The sequence below is a fragment of the Aphelocoma coerulescens genome, chromosome 3 (genome assembly GCF_041296385.1).
Source record: "Aphelocoma coerulescens isolate FSJ_1873_10779 chromosome 3, UR_Acoe_1.0, whole genome shotgun sequence".
In the NCBI taxonomy this organism is placed as follows: Eukaryota; Metazoa; Chordata; class Aves; order Passeriformes; family Corvidae; genus Aphelocoma; species Aphelocoma coerulescens.
Genome location: NC_091016.1, coordinates 34,049,852 through 34,066,355, shown reverse-complemented (window position 1 = coordinate 34,066,355; position 16,504 = coordinate 34,049,852). Strand labels below are relative to the sequence as shown.

The window sequence follows — 16,504 nt, the reverse complement described above, 5'->3', positions numbered from 1 at the left end:
TCTCACATTAGATGTCTTCCGGTCCCCTGAGCAACTTCCTTCTAGGAGTCTTAAAGGGAGGTTGAAGTACTAGCTGGAGATGTCACATTGTTCCATTTTTTGCAAGGCCTTTAGTGGTATTTCCTACAATATCTTCATCGACAGGCTAGTGAACTGTGTTCTAAATGAAACTGCTGTGGGAAGGGGCAGGATGTCAAGTCTAGTTGGACAATTGTATCCACAGGGTAATTCCATCCTAACATATCAAAATATGTATGTTTTGTGAGGAATTCTGTGGGCCTTGGTCCTGTATAAGGTTTTATTTTATGTTTTCAATGAAGGCACAAAAGATTGAATATGAAGTATGAGAATGAATCTTGCAGATGGAACAAGGAAGGGCTGCAGATGTTACAGATACTAAAAAAACCAGAATCTAAAATGTTCTTGATAAGACTTAGAGAGATATCTAAAATGAATGGAATACAATAGTGCAAAATGCTTACACAGAAATACTCATCTGTACTTGCAAAACTGTCTAGGTTCCCGTTCACAAGAGAAAAGACCAGGGACTATGTTGGAACAAGCTGAGCATGAATGGCAAAGCCCTCACATCAGGATGTTTAAAGGGTCTTAAAGACTACTGAAAGAATCCATGTGGGCTGATTCCCATAGGTAAATATTCACCTGGAAGACCACAACCTGTTTAGTGCACTGTATTTCAAGTAGGAGATGAAACAGTTGGCATGGGAGATCAGCAAAAATTGACAGGGGTCCAGAAAACATGAGGGGAGACTGCAAGAAATGTGGCTTTTTTTTCTCTGGAGAAGTAACAACTGAGACAGAAGGTTAATATTCTTCAACTAAAAGGCTGCTGCAAAGAATAAGGAGCTAGTAAGTTCCTGGTGAAAAGATCAGAGAGAATAAAACATTAAGAAGCATAAACCAAACAGCTTGGGAGATTTAGACTGGACAAAACTTCAGTATCAACAATAAGCTACTGCAGCTTGGGGTGATGTGATTACAACTTGGTCTCGGGATAGAAAGGTGGAGTTAATTTCTCCAGATTCCCTGCAGTGAAACATACCTCTGAGTGAGTCAATGACTGTCAATATCTGTGTGGACTTGATTTTTGAGGAGAAGTCCCTTATGATGGGATCCACAGCTGAGAGCCAAATACAGGACCTGAACACAGGGAGCCTGTGCTCAGCTCCAGGTCTCAGAGAAATCTTCCCGAAGATCACAGACTGTCCTATTCTCTCCCTGCTGTAAGGCCTTCTTCTTTATCATCTCTGCAGACCATCATGGAGCCAGCCATACTTCAGTTTTCAACTAATCCATCTAGATATCAGTTTTGCATCTCTTCTTACCATCATAACCCACTTCCTTCTTGAAAAGTTTCTCCTGAAAATTTACACATCACTTCTGCCTTCCAGTCAGGCCATTCTTCAGTCCCAGAAGACAATGGCCAGTGAGACAATCCTCCTGCACTCAGTTCCTGTGCTGCATGGCAGAGCAGTCTGCAGCCAGCAGCCTCCTGCTCAGTCCTGTCAGGGTATGATCACTGTCACCAGCATATGGATGCAAAACCATTCCCAGTTTCTACTGAGCACATTCAAAATGTGAAGAGCCAGAAGTGAACACTTTGACTCCAAGATAATGCTTCATTTAGGATTCAAATCCTAGCTCCAGAGCACAGAGAAAAAACAAAAAAAAAAAAAACCCAAAACAACACAGTAAAGACTGTTAAGTCTTTAAAATGACAAAGTCAATGCCTAGACTTATTTTCAATAAATAGTCAACTATTTTTGTTGACACTGAGAATACAGTGTAAGAACATCCATACTGAGTCAAAACCAGGGTCCATCTAGCCCAAGCGCTTCAAATAGTGGTCAATAACAGATGCTGATGGAATAATAAATAGAGAAAGAATGGTCATACTTCTGCCGTATGCAATTTGTAGGTCGGGGACTTGGCTTCAACAACAGTGAAACCAACTGAGGTCCAAAGCTCAGAAAGATCAAGGCTTAAATGTCAAAGTCTGGGAACATTATTAACCAAACCCAAGGTCTCACAGAACATGTTCCATTGTCAATGGTACATGCTGGGCAGACTTTGCTGTTCACATTGTTCTGCTATAACTTTCAATGCAAGCTAAGGGAATCATCCAAGGAGACCACTTTAGAGCAGTGGTATAGCAGAACTGTACTGTTTGCAGATGTCATATTCTTGTTAAAGTGAGAGATGCTGAAAATTGTCTAATGAATGTTTGCCTCTGGTTTTGGTCATACTTCAAGAACCATATTTAAAAATTTCACAATTATGAGAAAGTTCTAAGTACATATTTTGCAATAAATCCTCTTTAAGGATAGAATATTATGCCTCAGAACTTACTTTGTCATAAACCACAAATAAGCCACAAAACATATGCTGAAAAATAATATTGGCTTAAGTCTCATCATGTGTGGCTCGCAGCCATATTGGCACAAATCATGGCAGGTATGAATTTTTTGACCCAGTAAAAAGCACTGAGATGAGTAGACAACTTTGAATTCTGTTGCCTTTGAAAAAAGGTGTGAAGAAGGGACTGTAAAGCCATGCTGTTGATTTCAGCATGGTTTGCAGTGGGAATCAGGAAACATATACGTGAGGATTTTAGACAGCACTACCTGCAGACAGGACCACTCTCAGATAAGGAGTATGTCTGTTCAGGATGCAAGCAGAGTTGTTTAGAAACCTTGCACTGCCACCATAAATTTATAAGCACATTGGTACTGACTAGTTGAGTGAAGATCTGCAAAGGGCACATAACACATATATGTACACACACCGAGGCAGGGACCACTTTCAGTAACCAAATAATTCTGTCACCAGACAGCCTAAAACTATTCACGGGCACCACTTTTAGCCAAGACCAACAGATGTGAAATATTTTTTGAATCTCTAGGCAAATGAATTTTCAGGATGTGACAAGCCAAAAAGTCTTTAGGAAACTCTCCAAGCAGATGAACTCATTTTTTTAGCCATCATCTCTCTTAAACACCTTGACCAGTTTCCTTCAACTCTTCCAAAAAATCTGTCCTAGAATAAGATTATGCCTGTGAAGTTGTAGGTGGATAGGGCTAATTTTGGCAATGGGAGGAATAGGAATAAAATCAAGTTTATAATGGAAACTTAAAGACATCTGCAGTTTGCTGAATACTGTTCCGTGGGATCTATATAATACATGATCTTTCCATTGCAGCAAAAATATAGTGTGCTTTTATTGTCACTAAGGGAAAAGACCACTTCCTCCATATGAAGTCCTACCTAGGAGACAAAAAACCTGTCAGGTCACGCAAGTATTTTTGCTTCCTCCCATTAAAATGTTTATAGGACCCAGATTAATTTTCTAAAATCTTGGCTTGAGGATCTGTGCAGTATATTGCACCACGATGGCAGAGCAGAATGATTACAATTTCTGACTTCAGGTGTGCTTCTACCACAGACTTCATTAAAACTGCAGCATGGCATTGACACACCAAACTAGCATTATATTAGCCAGCCAAGTACTGCAGCACCATGGCACTGCCATTACAGAATACAGCATGCTGCAAAATGCACTCTAAAAGCAGAGCTCAGTCAATGGCCAGCTGTTGTTGGCAGGCCATCCTGAACAGTCTTCCTGGGATAATGGACCCAAGGACCCACTTCCTACTAACTGGACCCAAGCTACCTAATTTAGTGGGAGTTAGGTCTGTCCTAAGTCATATGATGGTCCAGTAGTGCAGGTAGTTAAATGAAAGTATTCTGTGTGGTTGTAAAATCTCCTTCTAGATAGTTCCTAGGCAATAGGTCCTACAATTCACATTGACGCCTAGTTTGGGAAAACATAGTGCACACTGTTCTTACTGAGATCTAGACATTTTCTGGTTTGCATAATGGTTAAGGAAAAACTCCCCTTGGGGACCTTACATTGCCCTTTTCAAATTCCTGAGGCAGGTAGAGATCCTTTCTAGGTCTTGTAAAGCTCAGTTAATAAAAGTCTCTGTAGGGAATGGGAAAGGGTTATACAGGCTGCTGGCCAGAGAGCACATTTCTACCCAATGTGTGATTGAGCTATCATGGGCAGATACTACTCACAGAAACACACATCATCCTCAAAGATACTTTATGTCCTCTAACCCCATCCCACCCCTGACCCACACCCATACCACTTCTTTCTGGTCACCAAATGTCCTCCCAACACAGCCATTTCACCTAGGAACTATTCAGCCTGAAAGCTCTTCCTGTTGACCTCTGCAGTACTGTTTGGAAATGCAGAGGAAAAAGTACCAACATTGATTCAGTGGGTCAAATAAAAGTTATTCTAAAAGCTGCCAAGCTAATTAATCTCTAGGAACTGGCAACTTCAGCCTGGTACTTAGAGCAGCATGGAGATTTGAAAATCTCCATGTCCTAATCCTATATGACAGGGATTGCTGGTCAGAAAAATGACCACTGGACAGCAGTAAAGAAGAAAAAGGATGAGCAGAGCAGAACTATAAAGCCATACACATACACAAACCCAAGATGTGCTTAAATTTAAGCCATTAGATGTGCTCCCTGGTAGCATAATCTCAGCCTTCTTAAAACAACTGTCAAAAACATGGGGTGCAATATGGAACTAAGTATGTCAGTGGACAAAGTACAGCCTCAAAAGACATTGCAAAAGGTTAAAAGTGTCAATGATACCTAGCAAGTTGACAGCCTTTGACATGGAACTTCTTGCATTCAGGCTGTTTAGCAGCAACTCCAACTTCAGCCTGAACGCAAACCACTGGGGAGCATATAACTCCAGATGTTTTTCCTTCTCCCTCAAGAGAGGAGAAATGTACAGTTACTCCCTAAAAATTTGTGTTCAAGTGACTTTTCAGTGATACATGAGCTTGGCAACGCCCTGACTATTCATTTAGGCCCTTCCACACACAAACCTTCAGTTTCTAGTGACATACGGCATGGGAAAATCCAGCTCAAGCAGCTGAAGTCTGGCAAAATTATAAACAATCAAAAACAAGGTCTTCTAATGGAGGCTGTTAGACAGCATTAGCTATTGGGCCACTGTCATCTTCACAGCCAGAGAGTGATTTAATCTGTCAGTTATGTGAGCATTGGGAGTGATGAATAGGTCTTTGTATTCATTCACATCAAGTATGTATCCAGACTGGCATACAATGTGAGGGTTCTTTTGTCTGATAGTCGACTGGATCTCTAAAAAGCTGGGAATTTGCACAAAATGGCAAAGCAGTGCCACAAAAGATACCACCCATGTTCAGAAAGAGGAATTCCTAAGGTGTCTGACTAGTGCCCTTCCTCCCCAATTTAACTTGTCCATCATTACCTACACAACTTTTTTGTCACATGTCAACAAAGTAGTCCAGTTTTTCACCTCGGTTTCAGCCATCCCAGATGGCCACACTTAAAATCAGGGTGGCACAGGGGCACAAGTGCAGCTTGTCCAAAACTGCCAGCAGCTGGTAAGACAGCAGCCACAGGGCTCCTCTGCAGAGCCATGCCACTTAGGCCCTGCCAGCAGCCCAGAGGTTTTGGGTGACCACACTCCGAGAGGCACTCAGCTGTGCTGTCAGCACGAGGAGCAGAGCAGGGGCCCAGGGCTGCCCAAGTCAAGCTATTCCTTTACAGGATGACTTCTCCAGACTTTATCAGTGAGAGCAGTTTTCTGACTCCTTTTTGTTGCTGCAGCAGCATGAAAGGACAAGAACTGGCCTAAAACTCATATTATGTTTTCACCTAGTATAAATGAGAGCAGAGTATGCTCTATCACAAGCCTTTAAAAAAGCCTTTAAATAAAGCTGGTCACAGCTCTGCCAATTGGACATAGCAGTTCACTCTTCCCCAGCAGCTGCTTGGGCTGGAAGCTGTCTGGAACAGAGCCACAGGGGGACAAGAGTGAGGTGTGCCATCTGATCGAGGACATTTATTAGCTTGGCTTTATAATTCTTGGGAAGCCAGTGGCAACTAGTCCTAAGCCAAACTCATTCTTCATTGCCATAGAAAAAAATGTTAATGGATACAAATTCCAGTAAAATTAAATGATTGTAAATCTTCCAGATATTTCCAAATTCCAGCTAAAAAGTCTCTGAAAAGTCTCAGTTTGATTATTATGCACTACCTTACAACCCTTCCCCTCCCAGGACTGGTACATCTTCTGAACTCACCTCTGTTGTAACTGGAGTGAAAAACTGGAGTCTATCACTGGCCACAGTCCAACACACCCCATTACATTTTGGCATCACCCACAAAAATTATTTCTACCATTCAGATGAATATGTTCTATTTATTTTTCTCTTATTCTTGTGATCAGTTATTTCTTAGGACCTAATCCCAGTGTGGACAAGGTGCTTAGACTTTGTTAGTTCAGTCAGACCATAGCCAAGATGAATGATGCCTTTCCTCTCTTTTCACTTTCTGAGATGCCCTTAAACATACTCTTAAGGATGAGCTGATCCTGGGAGGAGACACAGCAGATAAGAGTGGGTGTGGGTGATTGGGGATAGTGGTATAGGATTTGGAAAGGATGTGCTGGCAGATTGACCCATTATGGCCACAGCATAAAGGCTTGACCCCTACTGTGCTGCTGGGGTGACCTGTGCTAGCAGAGCATGGTGCTACCAGTAGCTACAACCAGAGAAAGTAGGGGAATCTTTCCCTCTCCTATTTCTCTGTAGGTACGTCAGAGGCTGGAATGGTTCATGCCTCAAACATTGATATAAAGTTTTAAACTGCATAAAGAAGACCATCCCTCCCTAAAGGATGCCTGATTGGAACTTTGGACTGGAGATTAGATAAATGAAAACCCATTCTTCAATCACTCAGGCCTAGGAAAAAACAAACAAGGCTGGGGCCAAAGGAATGCATCCACAAGGGAACCAAACCCAGCAGCCATGCTGAGAGTCACCACCTCTGGTTGAGTCTGGGGTGGGGAGACCACAGCCTGCAGAAGCCAGGTTTGCACAGATTCCCTGAAACCAGGCGGGGGAAGAGGTTTCGGGTGTAACCTCTGGTCAGAGACAGTGCCATCCTCCCTTACACAAACTGGCCCAGCTGTGAAACCCCCAATCCCACAGGCCACATCCACAGGACTTTCATGTGAGAGGTAGCTGAGGGGGTGCCATAATCCATCAAAGACCCCCCAAAGTGCCCCCCCAGAGGCTTTGCACCACAGGACTGCACCTGATACAACAGGTCCAGAGTCTGTTGCAAGAGACTGCTCCCCTACCCCCCAGGGGCGACGTACCTGGACATTGCCACCCGGCCTGAGCATATATCAACCCACAAATTCTATGCTTTTTGGGGGACCTTCACCATCAGGAAGACCAGAAGAAGAGCACCAATGGAATGCCATTGGGATCCACAGAGTGGTAATACTTTCTACCTAGTCTGTCTCCACCTCACTCTCTCCCCCCCCCACTCCCCAAGATCCTCTTTCCCTATTTCTTTCTCTCTGCTTTTCTTTCCCTCACATTTGCTATTATATAGAATCCATACTATTGTCACTGGCATATGGTCTCATTTGTGCCTTAATTTGGGCTAAGGAATTCCTCAATAATTTTAATAACTGGACCTTAACAAGGTCAGACCTAGGTTCCTGGAGAGCACCTTTCCTTAATCCTCAGTGAGCAGGGCATAGGGCCCCATCAATCTCTACTTGGAGTATCATGAAAGGTTTGACTGGTGTTGCCCATCACTACCAGAAAGCAAACCATACCCTCAGGCACAGGACTGCAGGGCTGGCTCCTCACTTTTATCTTATCTGGCCACTGCAAAAGAAACTGTTGAAGTGCTGGCAAACCATGAACTATGAGTAGGCACTTAAATCCATCCCTGTGCAATGAAATGATAGGAATTAAGCGCTTAGAGCTAAGTGTGTAAGTGCTCCACTGAAAGGCATCAACCTTGAACTGCGGCAGTTTTCAGAGAGTGTGAGATAAGGGGAAGACGGAACATTCACCTACAGCCATTACTTCTGCAGGCACATGATGGGCCTACTGTCCAGTGAGAACGTAGCCAGCTGCATTTGGAACCACCAGGCCAGAGATAAAGTTAAACCAGGACATTACACATCTGCCATTTAAACACAGCAAAGAAAGACAATACAGTCCCATACCTGTAGAGATGCAACTCACTTCAGGCAATTAATAGGTTCACTGAACAACCACCGACCTGGATAACTAGAGAGAAGGTACCAGCTTCTCAGAGTGTTGCATGCTCTCTCCTTCTGATAGATGACTCCCAGAAGCCATGCATAATTTTCATAAGGTGACATAATAAGCTGTCAGTTGTAGGAAGCCTAGAGTTAACCACACAGAAAATCAACAGTCTGAAAACAAGAAACATGTCAAACTGCAAAACAGATTCTTTATTTAAAAATAAAATAAAGGAATGATTTAAACACAAAAGCTTTGGCTTACAAGTAATATTCTAGCCATTAACAAAATAGGAGTAAAGGAGTAAATTTGTGTGATTTCTGAGTGATTAGATATGAAACATGCTGAAATTAATTCCTGATATGGATTTGCCTGTCATTCATTGCTTTACAGGCTGCCTCACTTCACCCCCAGCTTCTCTTCTTCCTCGTAGACATCAAACTAGAGGGGAAAGAGAGGAGAAAGGGAGATTGCAGGACAGGGAGATAGGAGGAAACCTTAGAGTAACAATATATAATACTTCTGTATGCTTTATCCCATATTTCATACAAATGGTTTGACTCTCAATAAATATACTTACTCACATGTGTACTTATGCAAGTGACAGGGAAGACTTAGATGGTCATAGAATCCTGTGAGTGAAGGACATCATCTTGAATGGAAAGCATGTGGGAAAACACCTTTAACCCATGGCCATTGCCAGGGCACCACATGGGCTGTGGTGACATGATAGGATGTGGGTCTGGCTCTGGAGGGCCCATGTCCAGGCAGGGCTGTGGGCAGCTGGAGCCTGGCCCTACTGCAGCATCACTGAGGTAGATGGGCTTGGGGGCTGACATGGGCAGCAGGTCCTTGGGCTGATTGGGCAGGGGGCTGGGCAGGACATTAGAACCCCTTTGTGCCTCTGGAGCACTGGCGGCCATGGCATAAATGCCAAAGATATCCCAGGCCTATGTAAGGACACATGAGTTAGAGGCAGGTTGTGCAGATACAGCTACCTCCAGCTGTTTTGGGTCATATTCAGTAGTGCTAGCAAAGGGAGGTCATAAAACTCCACTATCCTGATTGACATGGTGGAGCAGCCCCAAGCACCTCCATTCCTATCAGTGGGGAGGAACAGGTTTTTCATAGCCAAGAGTGCCAGCAGAAGAAAGGACCAACCTGAGTCAAGTGCTGTCATCCTGCCCTGCCCCACTCTGGGGCTGCCCATGACAGCAGTTCACAAAGGTATAGAGGAGGAGGAGGTTGGAAAACTGAGGCTATTGCTGCCTTCTCACACATTATTTGCATTGAGGAGGACCCAACCAGACACTCAGGTTTACTCAGGTGGAATACTCTGTTTGAGGCCTTCATTTACTTTTTTTTTTTTTTCTTAGCAAAGAGACTAAATAGGATTGTCAGCAAGTGACAGTTTGGGTTGCTGGGCTTTAGTGGTTTTTAATTTTCTCCTTTTGGTGATTTGTGCCAACTGCTACTTCATCTCACTGGTGTGAAGTAAGAGCTTGGCACGTGCTGAAAACAACAAGCAGAAATTAACTTGCTCTCTCCCACCTTTAATGTCAATACCCACCTGTAATTATTTGAAGAATTAAATATGTAGTTGTCTAGCCATCACCCTAATTCACCATATTAAAAGGAATTATATAACAAATTAGCCTGATTCAGTCTCTCTTCTAGGGACTTACCCACTGGTTCACTCTTCTATATTAATTAGCAAAGGAGCTTTTGGCTTTCAGATGTGTTAGGAAATCCTTCCCAAATTGAGACCACCGCTGCTAGGAATTGCTGAAGTGCTCAAACTGCTCTGGAACCACCTCCTTGGAATTTACAGAGCCTGAACTCCAGGTGACCCACCACACAGTGAAAACACACGGGTAGACACTTGTAATCTGATCTTCTGACATTCACCTTCTAGTTTATAAAAACCAATCCCCCAATTCACAGGGGTCACAGAGTCTTCCGTCTCTTTCCTGTGCTCATTTAAATATAACCCAGAGTTCAGATTTGGGGTATGTGACAATGGGATCCCTGCTAATTCTCTCTCTGGCTTAGCAGGAAGCAGCAGTGGCAAAGCAGAGCTGGATGTCTTTCCACCAGTTATTCAAGAACATCTACATCGCCTGCAGTGACAGGGATGTCTGCTGACCAGAAGGGTGAGTTGCAAAGACACAGCATGTCTTATTCCTCCTCAGCTGACTCTATGTTGGAGAACTAACGCTTCTTTCATACAGAATTACACAGTATGAAGTCTGCTGATTGCCAGTCATCTGAAGGCCTGATGCAATGCCCACTGAAGCAAAAGGCTGTTTTTCTTCTGCCTTTATAGGCTTTGGATTATCGCCTTACTCAAAACACTAAACCTTTGAGTATTGCAAGCTGTAGGGTCAAACCCCTTTACTTTCACCGTTCTTTGCTCTTAGCTGTAACAGTCCATGTCACCACCACAATGATAGCATTGATGGCAAACAGATCTGTGAATCAGTCCAGAAACAGTTATGTACTCCTGGTTGTTCCTTTGACTTTCTCCAGCTTCTCCCTTGAGGGTATAAACCCACTGCTCCAGATAGGCCATTCTCATAGGAATTGCAGCTTATTGATTTTAAGCAGTAATTTCCAGGTTTCTTATTTTAAAAAAAGAAAAGTTTCTTATCTATTTTAAAGAAAAAAATCCCGATCAAGACAGAAAAAATAAATTATTCTGATTTTTCCAAGACTAGACAGTAAATATGATCGCCTGTACCCACCTTCTCATTAGTTTGAGCTCCATGCCTTTGAAGCTGTTCCTGAAATGCTTGTTGGCCTGAAACGTGGGACAATTGATCTCACCCATGTATCTGCATTGCTTTTACAGCAGAGGCAGGGAAAGGGTGTCTGTTCTCACACAGAAGTGCTTGCATCATTTGCCTGAAGAAGCACTAAAGGACCAGTGGCTGATGAGAACTCTGAGTGCTGCCCACCATCAGGGTGCTCACACAGCATTCATGGGTACCTCATCAGGGACTTCAGAGGCTGGTTAGGTCACCACAGCTTTTGGTCACCACTGGTAGCACTTGTGCTCCTCTTGTGCTCCACTCCCCATTCAGTAGACAAAGCAGAATCTGAAGACAGAAGAAAATATAATCCCTTGTTTTCAGAGTTACTGATACTTAACAGCTACTGATTGTGACAAATAAGTGTTCTGGTTAAATCTGGTCTATAGCATAGCAGACTCGTCTTGACTGGCAAGGTTTGGAGATGACCAAGGTTTGGAATAGGTCTAAAAAATCTCATTCCTCTTAGTGTTGACTTCTGTCATTTTCTGCTATGTATCTTGTTTTGCCCATGCAGTCACCTCATGGCCTGTTAACCCACATTGCTTTGAGGATGCTCAGTTAAAGAAAATCCAATATAGAGCCTATTTTTTCCAGTAACCTCATGCTCTGCCTATGATGATTATAAAAGAGTGTTCATCCAGTTGTATAAATTATCAGTAACTTTCAAATGACACTGAAATTTTATTTTGAAAAATCTTTATGAGTGGTGATTTTTTATTATTATTTTATGAAAATCTGATTCTGTCAGATGCTTTTTTTTTATTTCCAACAGCCTCTGACTTAAGAAAAGCTAAAAATTCTCATGGGAGGTGCATATTGTACCATGCCTCAATAATCATCAAAGTAATTAAGTCACCCAAATCTGAGACTGAAATCTGAGATTGAAACTGTACTGCTTACAAGCAGACAGGATAAACAAAATGAAAAAATCCCAACCCTCAAGTGACAAAACACACATGTAACAATAGTGGTTCCTGCTGCCTCTGGAGATCTTCACACCGAGAAATGAAGGAATTTGCAGTAATTGTACTCCTAATCATGCTATTACATGCAGTGTGAAAATAGTGTATTTCAAAATCCCTCCCATCAAAAACTAAAAGCTTCTAGGCATTCTGAGTGAATATATAAAAAACCAAAATGTCTTAGAGAAATGGGGAGGGATGAAAAATCTATGTAGAAAGGATTTCTACACTTATGAAAGTAGTGACATTTTGATAATGTAATATTTTTTTCCTCATTTTTAACACATTTTCAGAATTTTACAATGCTGACATAAACATCTTCAATTCTGCAGCCCGGTTTAATGTGATCTGTATGTAACATATCCCACTGGTGGTATGAACTACATGCTTCCTCTTTCCTATACACACAGCTTCAGTTCAAAGTGCAGCGCCCTGTACTTTTCCACATAGTGTTTTTGCTTTGGTCCCCTGTACCAGGCAGTATTGTAACAGGTAAATGCAATATTGCTAATGATACACTAAAAATGCCTCCTGCTCTATAGAATGTGCTAGTCCTGTAGAAGTGAAACTCTGCTGGAATATTGATCACGCAGTAGGAGGCCAAACAATCAGACACTGGCAATTTCTGCAGAATATTTGCAACCTTTGTTTTTAGTCCAGCAGCATGGATAAAGCGAAGTTGCATTGGCAAGCCCACAAACTTGCCAAAAAATTTCAATTCCCCTCCCAGTGCAGTTCTATGGGATTCAGAACACCACAAACAACTTCTTACATCTCTGAGCAGTGATCATCCCCCAAACGTATCATTCTGCAAACTGGAAAACTATACAAAGAAAAGTAAACTAAAGAAAACTGGTACTATTAATAATAAAACAAAAAACCAAACAACAAAACCAAAACAGATGAACAAACAAAGCAAGCCACGCATTCATTATCCACTTAAATATATTTTCTGTAATATTTTGCTTTTAAAAAAGAGAGGAGAGGAGCTGGAGACTAAAAAAAAAAAAAAAAAAGAAAGCACCCTAAACTGTTGAGGTACATATTATTCCATGAGGGATGTACTAGAGGTTTCATGGAAGTTCCTCACATTATCCCTATTGGCAGCAAGCAGAACTTGTGTTGCAGGGCTTCTGGGCTTGGGTCTATGGGATTACTACAGAACACCAGAGCAATGTCTGTAGCAAGAATAGAGAAACAACTCTAGAGTACATAGGAATGAAACTAAAGAAAATTACAAACAGGTTTTAAGAGCAAGACATCAAGAAGAAGACAGGGACGCTGAAAAAATGGAAGTAGAAAACCCTTCAAAATCATAAAAAGCTAAAAGATTCATTCAAAATTGTCTCCTCCAAAGCAAAATATTCCCACTGCCTCACTTCATTGTCAATGACATTTCCATGGGGCCTGGAATCTGATCTGGCACATCTAATTTACAGAAGCTCATAAAATTTGTTTACTGTAATAGCACACCAACAATGATATACTATGGATTTTAGATGAGTATTTTATATTTCCACAGAAGTCAGTAAAGTCATGCCAGCAGAAAACTTGGCTTTATATTCACATAAAATATTTTATCTCAAAGAACAATAGAAACTCTAATCAAATTGAATCGCTTTATATTGTTATAAACTGCAATTAATCTGCTCAGACTGAAAAGCCATATGAATTTTGACTGAAAGGCATGTCATTAAGTTTCTCAGTTGTTTACATGTAATGCAACATGACAGGAATTTGTATGGAGATGAGAGAAAATGAGCTATTTGACATTAACTGTTTGGAATCCTGTCTATGGCTGTTTGCAGGACTGATTACATGGGTAAGTGTAGGATTTGTAGGAGGATTTCTCATACTGAGTTGTTCTTTGAGGAACACTTGGTGAAAACTCACTGTGTCTTTGGGTATCCAAGCCTAAGGAGGAAATCAACATTAACATCACTATTTTCTAGCAAGAGTAAATAATAAATCTACAAAAAGGAAATACATTATTTATATTAAGCAACACAGGTAAAAAGTAATGTAATTCATACCTCTTATGTGAAGCATGGAAGTTACCTCCCCCAGTCCTTTTCCCATGCAATGTTGAAACAGATGATGGAGACCTGCCAAATGTCTGGGGAAAATGAGCAGCTGGGCACCACAGGGACTGAGTCATGATCACAGCAGATGCTGTGCAGAAAGATGGAGAAGATTGACATTAGGCAAGTGCAGAAGAGTATCTGCCACCTCACCTGTAGAGTGACTAGTTGGTGTTAGCTGGGATGTAGAGTCAAGGTGAGTGGAGGCTCCAGTCTCTGTGCTTAGGTTGAGGCTATAGGCAGAGTTATCCTATTTAATAAAGTTTCTTCTGTTGTGCAATTTTTTTAGCACCTTAACATGGCTAGTTAGTAGAAAGCAAGGGGAGAAGAAAATCTCTCTCTGAAAAGAATTAGATTGAAAACATGAACATGGAAAGTTCAGAGAACAAGAAACAATTTTAAAAAGCCAAGTATTTAACTGTTTGTTTTAAACTTCAGGCTTGGCAACATTCAGACAGCTTTCTGAACTGGGGCAGAATTAGAAGCTTGAATGTTTGAGAAGTATTTTGGGTCAAATTGAATGATGGTCTTGTTTGCTAATTTAGGACACCTCAAATAAATAGCATCGGGGATCAGAGGGCAGGTAACCAGCATTTGCTGTCACTTTACAATGTTTTTGAACAGAGTACCCGAAATATTGAAAACCCCATAACAATCAGGCACTTTTAAAATCTTAATTTAAAACTTTTCCTGTGTCATAGAAGAATAATTTTCCTTCAGAGATTAACCTCCCCCTCCTCCAGAAAAGTGCATTTGATGGTGGGAAAGGAGGAAAATTCATTAGACTAATCAAGAAGGCAACTGGAAAACCTGACTTCATTCTAAAAAATGAATATGCTCATGGAAAACCAGCCTTAAGTTAGGGCTTCAAATGAATCAATTTTGAAGGAGGAAGAAATTATATTACTGGCATTAAAAAGACAAGTCTTGAGACAGATGTCATAATTTCTTCCACTGGCAAAGAGAAGATGCTGAGCAGTGATGAGAGCAGTCACCCTTGGCGGGTCCCTCTCCCCTGGAAAGTTTTGTGACTGTTCTCAAGCACAGAAGGATGTTGTGGTGTCTCTGCCCACCCCAGCATCTCAGCTACCTTTCGCACAGGTGCCATATTGACCCCCAAATTGCTGGTGGCCTATGCCCAGTAGCTTTGCTGTGAGACTGGACCAGCCATGAGCATGCTCAGGCACTTGCTCAAGACACAAGCACTGCCTGCCATCATCTGGGAAACCTCCTGGCACAGAGGCTGAAGGGTGACACTTACTTACTTTCATCAGCTGTTTTTGGAGAACTGGATTAGCTACTGGATTTTTTCATGGATTTGCTTTTATTGACACACAGCAGCTCTTGCTCATCCTCCTCAGCAAATGAACTCCAAAGCACACAGTCAACTTCCACAGGAGATGGATACCCTCATAAAGAAAAATGCAGAACTCTCAGAGGGAACCACAGAAAGAAACAAACCATAGAGCAAAAATTCTGTTCATCTCTAAACTAGTTGTCCCTCAATTAGGTAATTAGAACTGTAAGAGACTGAAAAGGCCTCTACAAAGATAGCACGATAACTCTTCACCATGTCTGAGATGATGAAAGAAGACAGGGTCATTAAAGCCAGGGGAAAATTATTAATAAAAGAGGTGATTTATGTGCTAATCTTGTTTCTCTAGCTTACTGTTGTTTGACTGAGCTGAGAAATGACAACTGGATCTGTAAGTATAAATATTGCATTTTTAGCTTTCATGCCTATTTTGAAGACTGAGTCCAGTAAGTGAGGAGCAGTGAATTTATAAGGGATATTCAGGTTAGCCTGTAAAGACAAGTTTATGAGACACTGAACCTCTGGCAAGCATCTGCATCTGTTCTATTTACTCAGGTAACATGAGAGAGGCCACACTACTAAAACACATCATAAATGAGTTACTGAGTTAGGGCATTCAGCCCCAGCATTAGGACTGGTAGTGATTATATATTGGTTTATTTTATTAATGTAGGCAGTTACCTCTCTAATGGGACTCAGATGAGGATGTTCCTACCAGTAATGGGAAAAATAATCTTTTTTAGTTCTTACTGTCTCTTTCCTTCTCACTGTGCATCTAAAATGACTGAAATCCAATGGCTTCAGAAGATGTAACCGCTCAAGTAGTGCTTTCTTGAAAACAAATTTTAAAAACCCCTAACCAAACAAAAAAAATCCCCTGACAAACTAAAAACACTTGGATTGTACAAAACACCATGAGAAAGCTTCTCTCTAAATAGTTCCTCTGGCAAATACAATAATGGAAGGAAACAGTACACTGAATGAAATCTACCCCATGTTAATTACATTGCTTTTTTCCCTTAGGAAAGACTGTTTGGTATATGGCAGAATACAAACTGCTGAAAATTAAAATGTGCTGCAGAACTGAAATCTCGTTAGTCTCTGCTTAATGTTTAGCCTTTCACTTACGAGCTGGGAAGATATGGCAGCTCGTGTAGGAAACACCACATCT

At 41.6% G+C, this 16,504-nt stretch overlaps 1 protein-coding gene and 2 long non-coding RNA genes across 4 annotated transcripts in view; 1 reads left to right on the top strand and 2 right to left on the bottom strand.

Annotated features, from left to right (window-relative positions):
- The window catches only part of TTC7A (tetratricopeptide repeat domain 7A), a 190,653-nt gene extending 182,370 nt beyond the window's left edge, over positions 1-8,283 (bottom strand). The window contains exon 1 of the mRNA XM_069009784.1: positions 8,179-8,283. Within this exon, the coding sequence (XP_068865885.1) occupies positions 8,179-8,281 (103 nt within the window). The 5' untranslated portion in view covers positions 8,282-8,283. The remainder of the gene's footprint in view (positions 1-8,178) is intronic.
- The window catches only part of LOC138107913 (uncharacterized), a 28,247-nt gene continuing 18,569 nt past the window's right edge, over positions 6,827-16,504 (top strand). The window contains exons 1-2 of one of the 2 annotated variants that reach the window (XR_011149764.1): positions 6,827-7,376; positions 10,218-10,315. This is a non-coding gene — a long non-coding RNA (uncharacterized lncRNA). Of the gene's footprint in view, positions 7,377-8,598; positions 10,316-16,504 lie in introns of those variants that run through there. The other variant, XR_011149763.1, reaches the window with a different exon arrangement.
- LOC138107911 (uncharacterized) lies at positions 8,518-15,636 on the bottom strand. The gene is made up of 4 exons (XR_011149761.1): positions 15,284-15,636; positions 13,971-14,109; positions 10,907-11,260; positions 8,518-8,603 (listed from the first exon to the last, which is right to left on the bottom strand). It is a non-coding gene; the product is annotated as an uncharacterized lncRNA (long non-coding RNA).